Source organism: Apodemus sylvaticus, chromosome 15 (genome assembly GCF_947179515.1).
Source record: "Apodemus sylvaticus chromosome 15, mApoSyl1.1, whole genome shotgun sequence".
NCBI classification, from domain to species: domain Eukaryota; kingdom Metazoa; phylum Chordata; class Mammalia; order Rodentia; family Muridae; genus Apodemus; species Apodemus sylvaticus.
Window position 1 is genome coordinate 63,933,066 of NC_067486.1, and position 14,373 is coordinate 63,947,438.

General features: G+C 44.6%; 1 protein-coding gene across 4 annotated transcripts in view; it reads left to right on the top strand.

Moving 5' to 3' along the window:
* The window catches only part of Cd86 (CD86 molecule), a 63,986-nt gene that overhangs the window by 23,341 nt on the left and 26,272 nt on the right, over window positions 1–14,373 (top strand). For all 4 annotated transcript variants that reach the window (XR_007973472.1, XM_052158097.1, XM_052158099.1 and 1 more), the window contains exon 2: window positions 11,355–11,401. Coding sequence is in view for 3 of the 4 variants with exons in the window: in XM_052158096.1 (XP_052014056.1) it covers window positions 11,355–11,401 (47 nt within the window). In the remaining variant the exon portion in view is untranslated. The remainder of the gene's footprint in view (window positions 1–11,354; window positions 11,402–14,373) is intronic.

Here is a 14,373-nt window from a genome sequence, read left to right on the forward strand (position 1 = left end):
GGGGCAGAATTGCAACTGAAAACGTACAGGAGGGCCAGGCAGAGTATTAGGGGAAGAGGGAAGAAGGAGGGAACCACAGCTCGGGCACAAAGGCTTTCAGCAGACCGGTGACCTCCTCTCCACTCTGTGGAAGAAAGTTGTTTCTGAATGGCATGCTGGGTGCCCTTAGAATGAGGCTGGGAAAGAGATGCCATTTTCCACACTAGAAGAGGAAGACGAAGCGGGCTTTGAGTGCATCATATCTCCTTGCCAAGGTCTTGAGACCTGACTCACTCGAGTGTCCTGTCCATTCCTTCTCTGTCACACCATGCAGTTCCCTTCTGAGTGTCATGTTCTGTTTAGATAGATTAATGTGAATATAATTCCTGAGAGCTAAAAGCAGATTCGTTTTTTTCTCTTCCACAAAGCAGTTGCGTCTTATGGGGGCTTTCAAACCCTGCCTTGGTCTAAGGGATGATTAATAGGGAATCCCAAAACTGGACTACACTGGAGAATATCATGATGCACAGTAGGGAGAGAAGGGGCTGTCCCATAGATTATGCCCTGATAACATTGGTTTTTCTATGTGACTTTGGTTTGAATTCTGAGACAGACAGAAAGGGGGCTCCCCTGGGCACCAGGGTGGGCAGTTGCCTTTGGGTGAATCGTATGGCTCTTATTCCTGGCAGGTAGAGCTCATGAGTAGCAGGACAGAGACCTAGGGGGAAACCTGTGTCATGAGTTCACCTTTGGGTACTTTTTGGTAAAAAGGGAAAACTGGTTTTGAAAAACCATTAATATTTTAAAAGGGGAATAATCTTCAACTCAAAGAAGCCGGATTGTAGATATAGCTAAGAGAACAGAGTATCTGTTAGTTCTCTTAGCTATATCTAATTTAGTGTTAGGGGACAGGAAAAGCTAAATGTTGTTGTCATGCTCCTTCTGGGTCAGAGAGGGGGAAGTAACCTACGTTTTAGTAGCTTAGTTATATCAGAAGGGAGTGAATGCATCCTTTTGCTATTTGTGAATCCGCTAACGTTCCTAATGTGTGGGCATACTCTGCTCCCAAACGAGTGCAGAAAACAACAGTTCAAGAACAGAAAACAAAATGTAGGCAAGAAAAGAGGACAAAGGGGATTTGTTCCAAGGGGATATGAGAGTCCCAAAGATGACTCGGCCTAGCGTAGGAGACATGGCTGGGGGTGTGGCGGGGCGAGAGGAAGCAGAGCTCAGACTGAGTGACAATTGGCCAGAGTCAATTTCTGCATCTCCAGTGCCTGTCAGACACCAAGAAGCAGGCGTTTGAGTCTCAGTGAGCATCCTGTGTGCTCAGCTCCTCCCAAAGGCCCCCGTTCCTTCTCCGGTTCTTTCCCTTATCATTCGGGTGCCTGAGCCTTTAACAGCGTGGCTCACCACCATTCTGATAGCGGCCCCCGCTCGTGCCAGGCCACAGATGGGCTATTAGCTTAAGCTTTCTGCATTGGCTTTTGTGGTTGTTGTTTGTCTTTCCTTTCTGAGACATTAATCCCAAACTTCCAATTTATTGAACCAGATGCAAATTCCTTATCTGACTTTCCAGCCTTGATAAGTTCTCCTGCACTATTTATAGAAACTAATTTCCCATTATTTGTCTAATCTTTCCCCAAATCCAGTCAGCTAAATAAACAAACAAACAAACAAATAAATAAATACAAAAAGAATTTGCTATGAAGGATTTGGTCACCCCTTCATTTCCAAATGTCCTTAAAGTTTATTCTAGGGTCTGAAAGGATTAATTTGGGGGCTCAGGGATTAAGAGCACTGTCTGCTCTTCTAGAGGACCCTAGTTCCATTCCCAGCACCGGCATGGTGGCTAACAACGGCCTGTAACTACGTTTTGGGGACTCTGATACTCCTCTGGCGTTTGAGAGTGCTGCAGACATGTGTTGCACAGGCTTATGTGCAGGTAAAACACCCAAATAGAAAACAATAAATGTTAAAAAAGATTCTAAAGTGATTCTATTTGTTTGTATCTCAGAACCTTATGAAAGCAATAGAACATTAAATATAAATGTCCCCAAGATGAAGAAATTATAAAGATTTGAGGTGATAGTTGCACTACTTCTCAGGATCTGATCAACACTGCTTGTATAAATGTTTTAAAATGCCACATTGTACTTGTAACGTACACATTGTAAAATACATACAGCCATTATATATCAATTAACAATTTGAGATTGAGCTGGAAGTGCTGCTCAATGCTAGCTTGCAGTACAAGCCCAAGGGTCCATCCCCGGCACATGTGTGTGTGTGTGTATGTGTGTGGTGTATGTGTATGTGGTATGTGTGTATGTGTTGTATGTGTGTATGTGGTATGTGTGTGGTGTATGTGTGTGGTGTGTGTGTGTGTGGTATGTGTGTAGTGTGTGTGTGTGGTGTGTGTGTGTATGTGTTTGTGTGTGTGGTGTGGGTGTGTGGTGTGTGTGGTGTGTGGTGTGTGGTGTGTGTGGTGTGTGGTGTGTGTGTGTGTGGTGCATGTGTGGTATGATATGTGTGTGTGTGTGTGTGTGTGTGTGTATGGTGTGGTGTGGCATGTGTGGTGTATGTGGTGTGGTGTGTGTGGTGTGGTATGTGTGGTGTGTGTGGTGTATGTGTGTGTTATGTGTGTGGTGTGTGTGTGGTGTGATGTGTGTGTGTATATGTGGTGTAGTGTGGTGTGTGTGTGTGTTGTGTGTGTTGTGTGTGTTGTGTGTGTGTGTTATGTCTGTGGTGTGTGTGGGGTGTGATGTGTGTGTGTGTGTGTGTGTAATGTGTGGTGTGTGTTGTGTGTTGTGTGTGGGGTGTGTGTGTGTTGTGTGTGTTGTGTGTGTGTTATGTGTGTGGTGTGTGTGGGGTGTGATGTGTGTGTGTGTAATGTGTGGTGTGTGTGTGGTGTGTGTGTGAAGACTGTAATTGTAATGTTTGATGGTGTGAAGTCATCAGCATTTAAAAGTGGCTTACTGATAGAACTTCTTTGATTCCCATTAGGCAGATGTGTAGGGTGTCTAGTGTGAGGACCATTTCATAGAGTGTCTTGGAGGGGAGAGGTATTGGAAGCTTGCAAAGCCTTTCACAGACGAAACAGTGCCAGCCACATCAAGTTCCTGGAAATGAACAGTTGTTGATGCTACAGGAGATCTTCTCTCAGAGGAGAATTCTTGAACAGTGCAGTGGCTCAGCCTGAAACCTTCATGGGCAAAAGTCTCAGAATGAGTGGCCCGAGTCAACACTATGTAGGGAGGGTTCCATCTGCCCACTGAGCTCCCTGGCTCTGAGACCGGCCACTGTCCTGGCCCAGTTCTATAACCCCCACTGTCTCTCATCTGGGGGAGTGGGGCAGGGGCAGCTACAGGTGGGAGTGCTGCGCTTGCCCTTGACTCCTGGAAGATCACTGTTAGTCAGCTCATGGCGCTCTGTAGTTGGGGACATCCTCAGAGGATATCACACTGCCCACTGTGTTAAACTAAAAGAAAAGGGCTCTGGTGGGACAGAGGGAGACAGGGTGCCAGGAGACATCTTATGCTTTTCCCAGGAATGTGATGAGATGCTTGGATGTGGGATTTTAAACTTAAAGAGGTCAACCACACAGCAATTAAGAATCTCCTCCTTAGAAGGTCTGTTCTCTACCACTGGCCTGTGTTTCACTTGAGCTGTTCTGCTGATGGAATGAGCACACCTCAGGAGAAATTCCAGACTCTGGTCATGGCTGTTAAAAGTTCTTCCCCTGGAGCTGAAATCTGGCTCCTTTCACTTCCAGCCACCGGAATTGCTTGCCCTTCCACAGCAGTGCACCCCCTTTCTTCTGGAGGAGCCCTCAATATTTGCCCTTGGCTATCACAGAGCTGCAGCCCTCTCTCCTTCAAGTTCGTTTACCTCGGTCTTTTCATTGTTTCTCGTTTGACATTTTCCCAGCATCCCCCAGTAAACCATGCTGACTTTCACTTGATGTGCTCCACTTCTGTCTTTGTCACTCAAGACTCTCGCCTTGCTGCACAAGATGCCACGGTGATGTGGTCTGATTATCACAGATGACAGTGGGCAGATGCTAGTTAAGACAGAATCAATGCGGCGTGGGGCGTGGCTCAGTGGTGGGACTCTTGGCTGGCATGCCTCTGGCCCTGAGTGCTAGCTCCATCATCCTCTGCCTCCAATGAAGAGGACTGAATTAATGTGGATGACGATTGTGTGACACTAACATGGTATAGCTTGTTGTGCACAAGGTATTTCTTAACTTGTGTTACTCCACTTAAACACAGTCATTATCTTAAAGGCCAAGTTTAGATTGCCAAGCTAACCCTTACAGGGCTGGTCGTATTCCTGTCTCTCTCTTAGGTTTCATGACTATTTGGTTGACTGGCTTGCAGTTAATTAGTATGTCATTTGCATATTTGAATTGAACGGTGTTTTCTATTGTTTTCATTCACAGTTTTACTAAATGTCTGAAAATAAAACAACAAAAAATGGAAAGTCCCATTGCACCTAGAGAACTTGTTAGGTTTTGGTCAACTTGACATAAACTGGGTCATCTGAGAAGAGGGTCCCTCAATTAAGAAAATGCGTTCCTCAAATTGGCCTGTACGCAAGTCTGTGGGAGTGCTTTCTAGACTAATGACTGATGTGGGAGGGGAGGTGGTGCTGGGGAGTAAGAAATGTGAACCTGGGGAGCAAGCCAGGAAGTAGTGTCCTCCCATGCCCCTGCCTTAGGTTTGCCTCGCTCGCTCACTCGCTCGGGGTTCCCGTTTCTGCCCTCACTTCCCTCTATGACGGCCTGTGATGGCGACATGTAAGCCAAATAAACCCTTTCCTTCCTAAGTTGCTTTGTGCCTTTTATCACATCAGTAAAAGACAAACTGGGTCACCCAGACAGATATGCTAAGAATGATCCAACTGTTCAATGAATGAATGAATCAACTAACCCTTGGTCGTTAAGATGTTAATCCATCAGCATTGATTGTAGTCCTATCTCTTGATTAATCTACTTCTACGTTTTTTTTTTCCCCCATCTCAGACCAACTAGCCATCAGTTTCACTCAAACACACTTTCACTCAAACAATCACCATGAGGCAGGCTTTTCGCATCTTTCTGGCTTCTCCGATACTCATATGTTATAACAACAACAACAAACAAAACATAAAACAAAACAAAACACCCTTTTTTGATGTAGAATTTTGACTATGTCACTCTGCTATAAATTCTTTAGTTTTAATAAAGAACAAAATCTTTAACCCACAAGGCAAGCATATTCTGGCCTGTGCTGAGCTCTTCTGCCTTGCCTCCCACCTGCTGCACTTCAACCACAGACACTCTCGCATCTCCATCCACCCCCTGCCCCAGTGCCTTTGTATGTGATCTCACTTTGGCTCAGAATCCTTTGTAGCTTGCCACCCCACCCAGCCCTTCGCCTGGTCAGTACCTCTGGATCTATTTCCTTTAGATGTATATCACAAACTTTCCTAGAGGGAGGGCTGGACTATTTCACTCATATAGTTCTGGGGGTCAGAATTAGGCCTCAGGGGATCCTCCAGTTCTCTGTGCTCACAAGGGCCTGATTTGACTGCAAGGAGTGTATGGCATTTGATTTGTTTATCTGGTAGCTAAACTTATGCATGGGATCTGGCACTGTGACGTCAGGGTAGAGGAGTATCTTTCCTGGTGGGTTCAACCCCTAGAAAATACATTTTTAAAAGGCCGTGTAGGGTGGGAAGGCTTTTCGTGACCTGATTTCAGAAGTTCCAGAACATCTTTTAATGCTTCATTCTAATAATGGATCAAGTCAACTGTGGGCCGACCTTGGGGGTCAGGAGAAGTGATTGGACTCCATCTCTTTGTGGGAAGGTGTTAGAACACAGCCGGCAGTACTGAATCTGCTACTCCAACCTTCAAATAGCACTTTAGACAAGTCTTATGAAAACTTTCTTCAGAACCATGCACATTTCTTTGGTAGCACTTCTCATAGTAAAATGTTATATTTGTTTATGTTTAATTGCCAATCATCTTGCTCCGTTGCCAGACTGAGCAACTGTGCTAAGAAAAGCCATTTCTGGCTTTGTTCATCACTCCGTCCCCAGCACTGAGCACGGTGTCTAGCTCAATACATGCTTGTCAGAGCGTGAAAGAACGTAGAACCAGCCAAATCTTGACAGCAGTGATCCCACCCTGTTCTCAAACACGTCACTGGGCCAGAGCCTTGTTAATGGTCAAAAGCACGGGATCCCAAGCAATGTCCCTTCCTCACAGTTCAAAAACTTCAAAGGAGAGGAAATGACTCCACCCTCTTCCTCTCAGAGCCTCAACAGCAACACTGTCCGCTGTTAGCAGGAGGCTTTAGCTTGGGGACTCTGTGAAGAACCTCAGTACATTATGACACAGTAGAGGCCAACAGAGGCGCCAGCAATGGGTGTTGTTGGCATCTGTGTCCGAATCCACCCACAGTCAGCTTATTCAGCCATAAGTGTTCACTGGCGTAGAACAGCGGTCAGGCCCTAGTGTGCTTGCGCCATCCAATAGGGTCCTTCCTGTAGTGGCTGTGCCGTCGGCTGTTTTGCTCATAGCAAGAACTCTGTACATTCCTGGAGGAGCTAAATGCTGCGGCTCTCCACAGTGTGTTTCAGCCTGACTTGTTCCTGGCCATTCTGCCTTTCTTTTTAGTGATATATGAGGGACTCAGGCCTACATACCTTTACCTCTCCCTAAACCTTTAGAAGAACTCTAATGCTGAAAATACTCAGTAAATATTTGCCTTTAAGAATGTGAATGAGCAACCTAGTCTAGACAATGCCCCTCCTAGTAACATTTCTCTAGTACCTGATTACGGCTGTGTTTCAGAACAAAGTCTTTTCCATTGCTGGCTTCCTGATTTCTGTCAGGGAACGCCTTTCCCACTGCCTTTTTCAGAACAGCATAGTCCTTTGTATCACCTCATCTCCCCTCTTCTGCCTCAACTAGATCCCAGTGCCTGCGCTACAGCCTGTTGCCTGTGACGAGCGGAACAGAGTAGAGTTCTCTACTTGACACAGAGTTGTAACTGTAATTTTGGCTCTGTTACGAATTGTAAATATCTGATATTTCTGATGTGAAAGGGTCATTTGTTCCATGAAGGCCACCCACAGGTTGAAAACCCCATCATAATGGTTCCATGTGATGATCTGAGTGAAACTAATCAATTAAGCTTATAGCATAGGGTTATTTGATTTTATGTCCCTGTATGATTGACATGTCAGGTGGGGGAAAGTTCTTTGATTAGATTCGGTGTCTTGAGTTTTCAGGTATTACACAGACTGTTATAGTTAGGTAGGAATTCAGACCTTAAGAGGCCCCAGCTTTCAGACCCATGATAAACAGGATACTGTGAGTGACTCAGTGTGATGAGATGGACACCCATCCTCAGGCTCCGCCTGCATGCCTTGTCGGCAACAGCTCAACAGACAATGCTAAACCCTAACATCCCTTACAGTTTCTGGGAGAGAGGGAGAAAGCTGCCGGGAACCAGACATTCTGTTCGTACACACATCTAATATTTTGGCAGCTGAACTTACTTGTAACATTATCACACACTGCTGATTTTCTATATGGGGAAAAAAAACCTTCAACAGTTTAACAAGAGAAAGACTCAAAACAGGATGCAGGGAGGGGTTGGGGGAGAGGGCTACTTGACGTATGCGTGGTGTAAGAAATACCAATGTCTTAATCATTTGGCGGGATACTCCGATTCATAAGAGAATTTTGTTTTGAAATAACAGCGGAAACCACCCAACAGACATGGCTTAGACGCTGAAAACCAAATCAGAAAAAAATGTCACCAAGGATTTAGAGAACTCAGTTATTGGGTGCCTTTGATGGGAATGTGAAGTACTGCTGGACAGTGGTTCCTCAGGGGGTTTAAAATAGAATCTCCATATGACCCACTCTCCCACTTCTCAGTTTATATCTAAAAGAAGTGAAAGCAGAAAACTGGGGAGAAGTTCGTACATCTCATGCTCACAGCAGCATTCTTCACGGCACTAAACGATATTCATAATCCAAGCAGCCCTCTGTAGATGGGTGCAGATGCTGAACCCAGAGCGAGCATCCTCAGAAGTACAGAAATTCCAGTAGGTGCTGCAATATATGGATGGGTCTCTAAGGCCGCACTAAGAGAAGCAAACTGCTGTAAGATTCCACTTACGCCCAAAGAAGTCAGGTACATGGAGACAGAAGGGGCTTTCTGAGACAGAGGCAGGGGGGAAGGAGGAGGAACGATCTCTGTTTACTGAGTCCAGAGTTTCCATCTTGCAAAATGAAAAGACTTTGAGATATGATGATGTTGATGGTTGCGCAATGTGAATCTTTTATGTTTGCTGCAAGTTTGAAAATGATCAGTCTAGTATGTATTTTACCACATTAAACAACAACAACAACAACTGACAATGAGAGGGCTGAGGAATTCAGTCGGTGGGGCACTTGCCTGGCAAGCACAAGGCCCTGGGTTCAATTCTAAGCACTGTCAAAAATGTATAATGAAGTGTCGTTTTAACCTTTAAATGGTACAGATCAAAAATTCACAAGTTAGGAAACATTCCCAAAAATGTATGTCATAGTAAATAGTCTCCTGTTGGTAGAAGTTTTAATGTACAATTGTGGAGGAAAATTTGTATCTGTGAAAATTAAAATTCCATTACTCCCTCGGTCAAGAGATTCTCCTTCTGGGCAGTAGCCAGCTCTTGCAGGTATGAGATGGAATATAACTGGGATTTTTCTTTACAACAGAAGATTAGGAACAACTTATCTGGCTATTTTTATTAAGTAGATTACAGTAGAATAGTGTGCAGCTGCTAATATCATAGTGCTAATTATTACAGATATAAAATAATCCCCAAGCTGGTAGTATGTATGTAAAAGTATGTATTGAATGCTTCTATTTGTGTTTTAAAATAAAATACTGATACGTATGGATCTGAGTTATTTATTTTATTTTGTCTAAAATAACTCTAAGTGAAGGCAAGAAACTGAAATAGGTATCTGGTCATTCCAGGCACATCTTTGGAAGAACATTAGATGTCCAGGGACCAGAGTTCATAGGGACCCTTACTTTCAACCGTTTGTCACTCTGATAGCTAATAATGGCTACCAATTTGAATCACCAATCTAGAATCCTGGGATGTTGTGAGTTTCTAGACTGGGTTAATTCAAGCAAGGCAAACCATCTTGCCTGCAGCCTGCACCATTGCATGGGCTGGGGTCTCAGGCTTAATAAAGATGGAGAAGACAACATAAGGAGGGTACAAGAAGATCAGGGGCCTCCTACTCCCACCCCATCACCTCCCTGCTATGACAGGCTACACCCCAAACCTGTAAGCCAAAAAAAAAAAAAAAAACCCACCACCACCAACAACAACAAAACTCCCTTCCTTCCTTACATTGCTTTTATCATAATTTTGTTACAACAACAGGAAAATTAACTAATACCTCTCCTTTACTTTAAAAAAACAAACAAAAACAAAAAACAAAAACCAAGATCTTACTATGTACCCCAATTGGTTTAAAGCTCACTGGGTGGGCCAACCTGGCCTAGTACTCACTGAGATAGATGATTATTTACCTCTGCCCCCCCAAGTTCTGGGACTAACATGCATGTGCTATCATGTCCAAGACTCAGCTTAGCTTTGCTTTAATATTTTCTTGTTATGTACAGACATAATCTCTAAAAATTCTTAATTAAAAAATTACCGTCTCGAAGGAATAAAACACACATGAGCAGTGGTGGCACACGCCTTTAATCCCAGCACTTGGGAGGCAGAGGCAGGTGAATTTCTGAGTTCAAGGCCAGCCTGGTCTACAGAGTGAGTTCCAGGACAGCCAGGGCTACACAGGGAAACCCTGTCTTGAAAAACCAAAGCAAACAAAGAACACACATACACACACACACATACTGTTTTAGCCCACTGCCTTGTGCCAAGCACGTAAGAGAGGAAGGAAGGGTACCGACACAACCTGAAGGATGGAGAACAGCTGTAGACAGTCCACCTTCAAGGAAGAAATGACTGCTATTGAATGAATAATATTTGTGTGTCTTCCCAAAGCACTGCTTTCCTTTTATATACAAAGCTGTGTGGCAATCCACCTGCTAGGTTTCCCCTTTTACATCAGTCATTAAAAAGCTACAAGCCACACCAGGCAATGGTGGCACACACCTTTAATCCCAGCATGTGGGAGGAACAGACAGGTGGATTTCTGAGTCCAAGGCCAGCCTGGTCTACAGAGTGAGTTCCAGGGGAGCCAGGACTACACAGAGAAACCCTGTCTCAAAACACCACTACCACCACCACCAAAAAAAAAGCTACAAGCCAAATTTGAGTGCCACTCAATACCAGGTGGTTTATTCCTATGGTAAGCAGTTAGCATTGGCCTTATCTTGGGATCTGCTCCAAACTTTGGTAATTGGTTTGTTTCCCCGCCAGCCCAGTGTTGGGCCTTATTCTGTGCTTCCAGTAAGCTTTAACATCCTTTTGGTCTTTACTGAGTGGTTGACTAGAGAAGTAGAGAGAAAGCAAGAGAAGAGGCTAGACTTTATAAAGCCTTGCCTGACGTTTTCTTTAGTACGTCGTACAGATAAGTATGTCAGGCAGTTATTCTCAAAGTGTGGCCCTGGTAATTGCTAAACATAAGCTTCATCTCAACTTATGGTCAAATTCTCTGTGCACAAGGCCTAGGAAAGTGTTTCGCATGCTCTCCCAGTGACGTCCGTGCACGCTAAACTTTGAAAACCATGGGAAAATCAAAGGAAGTTTGATTTAACTCAAGTGTCGCAGTGTTCTCATATTCCCTACATTGATTTCGAAAAAAGTAATGCCTTGCTCTACAACAGAATATCGCACAGCCGCGTGGCCTAACAGTAAATACATCTGGCAAATGTCACAGTCCTCGATCAGCGTGGGAGGGGTGTGGAGGGTTGGAGAACACTTTTTAATACTACCGCAGTCTGGAAACTAAGTCTTTAGCTTTGTGAGAAGTGAGCATCGTATCGGCCCTTGGACTTCTCCTTAGGAGCTCCTGAGTCTGGGAAGGAAAAGGAGAGAGGAGTGGGGAGGGAGGACGGAGGAGGGAGGAGGGAGAAAAGAAGAGGGAGGAGGAAAGAGGCCTCTGTTACCATGTTTAGAAGCCCTTAGTAACATGGCCTGCCTCACTGCAAAGGAGGCTGGGAAATACGGCCTGTGTGTGGAGCTAAGCGGGAGAAATGACTTCAGTGAATGTGGGAACCTCCATGAATTTCTAGGTGATATTATATCACCTAGGTACTATTTCTAGGTGATGTTTCAGTGAACAACTGTTTTCAGTCTCACTTTCTAACTAAGTTTTGTCTTGTCTTTTTAAACTCCAGCACCATGGACTGGGCAATCCTCTTTGTGACAATCTTCGTGCTCTCAGGTAAGAACCGTTTTCTGTGTAAAATCCTGGATTCCTTCTGCTGTCTTCCAGTGAGTCAGGCCTGAGAGTGGCTGATGGCACGGTTTGCTCATGTTTGACTTGAGTTGCCTAAAACTCCATAGCAAATAGCTTTCCTAGAGAGTACGGAAGCATCAGAACCGTGACCTGGTGTCTCCAATCTGGGCATCTTCCTCCTCTGCAAACAAACCCCCAGGATCTTGACACACAGGGCAAGGTAGAGTGTCCTGTCCAGGACTCCTATAGAGGCAAAGAGGGCCACGATAATAAATCCTCCGATTTGACTCCACACATACACGTCTGGTCTCCCCAGTCCCCATTTCAGTATTCTCAAGCCCTTAGGAAACAGCTGACAGCTTTCAAAGGCTTCTTCTTGCAGTACGGGTTCACCACCATGCCCCTTCTTCCTTAGCTTGTGTCCTAGTTCATACTGGTCATGCTTTGTGACTCTGGACCTCCAGTTAATCACCCCAGCCAATTTACCCTAAAGCTAACGAAGCTAAGGCTTCAGGGTTTCCCCTTACACAGCCTCCCCCTCTCTAACCCCTAAAGACCCCAGCAAGGCCCTGGTAAGATTTGGATAAGATAACCACAATTAATTAAGATTGCTTTTCCCTCCCCCCCCATCAGTCTCCTGCTGGGTGACATTTTGCATTTGAATTGTGTGTTGTTGTTTTTTTTCTGAAAAGCTCCCTAAAGTTTGGAAGTGTGAGACCTGGAGAATTAGCCCTTCTTGGCTAACTGCTCTCCGGGATATACCTATATGCAGCTGGCCTGAGGCCCTGCCATGCATCCCGCAACTGAATGTCATTTTGTTTCTGCTGGCCAAACTTTCTTGTACTCACTATGTCCACCTCAGCACTGACAGAGAATTCATCTAAGTCTTGGTGACCAGCAGTGGGGGCAGGTGAGCTTGTGGTGTGCCTGCAGCAGCTGCAGGCCACCCCTGACCACCCAGTCTCTGACTAACCAGCTCAGCCACAAAACCACCTCCTCCATAATTGTCACACAACAGTCCCTTGGCCACTGTCCCTAGTCCTGGCAGGTAAAGAGGAGGAGTTGAGTATTGTGAAGAAATATTCCCTTAGATCTCAGCAGACAGAGACAGGCCTTTTGTGATGTGTGTTTTCTGCCTAGTACTCAAGGCTTGCAGAGGCCACCAGTTGTGATGTCTACAGGTACTCAACTACCTACCGTCAATGTAGATGAGAATGGCAGTTTTCACTTGGCAGGGCCAATGACCCAGAGTCTCAGCTCCTAGGGAGATGTGTACACACACAAATATCAGAGGTGAGGGAGATAAAGATAATTTGTATGTGTGTATGCATTTGTGTGTGTGCATGTTCCCCCCCTCTCTCTGTATATCTATGTACCTGTACGTGTCTCAATGTATGTGTGTGCATGCATGTCTTTGTGGGTATCTGTGTGTGTGTGTGTGTGTGTGTGTGTGTCTGTGTGTGTGGTATTTGTGTTTCATGTGTATATGTGTATGCATACATGTTTGCCTGTATGTGCATGTGTGTGCTTTTGTGTATATGTCTATGTGTGTATGTGGTGTTTACATGTGTGTGCATGCACATTTGTGTCTGTGTGTATGTGTGTACATGTGTGTGTGTGTTTGTGTGTACATGTGTGTGTGTTTGTGTGTCTGTGTGTTTAGTTCAGGTACTGTTCTGAGCACTTTATAAATAGCAATTCATTTAAAAACCACAATAACTTGCTGCAATTAGATCTCGTCATTATTCCTCATTTTAAAACAAGGTCCCTAAAGTGCAGAGAAAGCTAAGTAATTGACTCAAGATCAACACAGCTCCTAATGAGAGAGGCCGGGTTCATGCAGGGCAGACTGAACACCACTGATGTGAGATACCAGGCTATTTCTCCTAGCTCTGCTCCTGAGGCAATTACCAGTGGCAGGCTCTGCTTTTGGGGTGACTCAAATAGCTTTGGTGGGTGATACTGCTTCAGTTTGGGCCTTCCTTGTTGACGTGTTGCCTCCTTTGCTTCCTAATTCTATCTTAAGCCACACCCCAGCTGTCATTAAATCTTAGGCCTTAGCACTGCCGGTTAGAATGCTTAACTTAGCTTAGCTTTTATGATCTGGAAGACAAATGCCCTGGCAACAAATATTCAGTAGCAGCTTAACTGAGATATCTTCCCTGTCCCCAAACATTCGGGCTCAGCCCTTTGAAAGTGAGTAGGTAAAGCTGAGAAACCCATCAAAACCAAGGACAGGTGTCACTTTTCTTTTGACCTGCTCTGAAACCACGTGGAAATTCCTAGCTCCTGAAAAGGGGGTCAATGAAACCATAAGAAAAAAATCTTGAGTGATAACTGATTAGGTTTCATTATAGCAAGGGGATATATGTGAAGAGGATACAGCTAGGGACAAAGAGATGTAAAGACGACAGGCAATTGGCATCAGCCACTAGAAAACAAACTTGTCAATCGTTCACCAATAAACACAACAATAATAAAACTGTCAGCATCCATTTCCAACATTTTATTACTTTTACTATCTTAACCACATTTAATCATTGATGAATATACTTGTTTAGCTTATTTTTTTTTTAAATTTCAAAGATGCATACACAAGTATCTTGGTTATATCCATCCCCTTCCTTCCCTTCAACTTCTCAGTCCCCCCAAAATAGCTCCCATCTGCCTTATAACTTTGAAAACACATATATGGAACCACTATGTCCACAACCCCAATCCCAGAGGCTCATCAAACTTACCAGAGACAAGAAGGGTAGAAAGAATTTAAGAGCCAGAGAATGGGGAGCAGTTCTGTGACCACTGGCCACTGGACAGGACATGTCTGTTTCACATGTGAATTCCCAGAAGCTGTGGTTATCTGCATAAGACAACTATAAGATTAAGAGAGTTAAAAGTTTCAGCAGGAAATAGGGAGGAAGGTCTACTCCCAATCCCTAGCTCCAGAGCTAATAGCA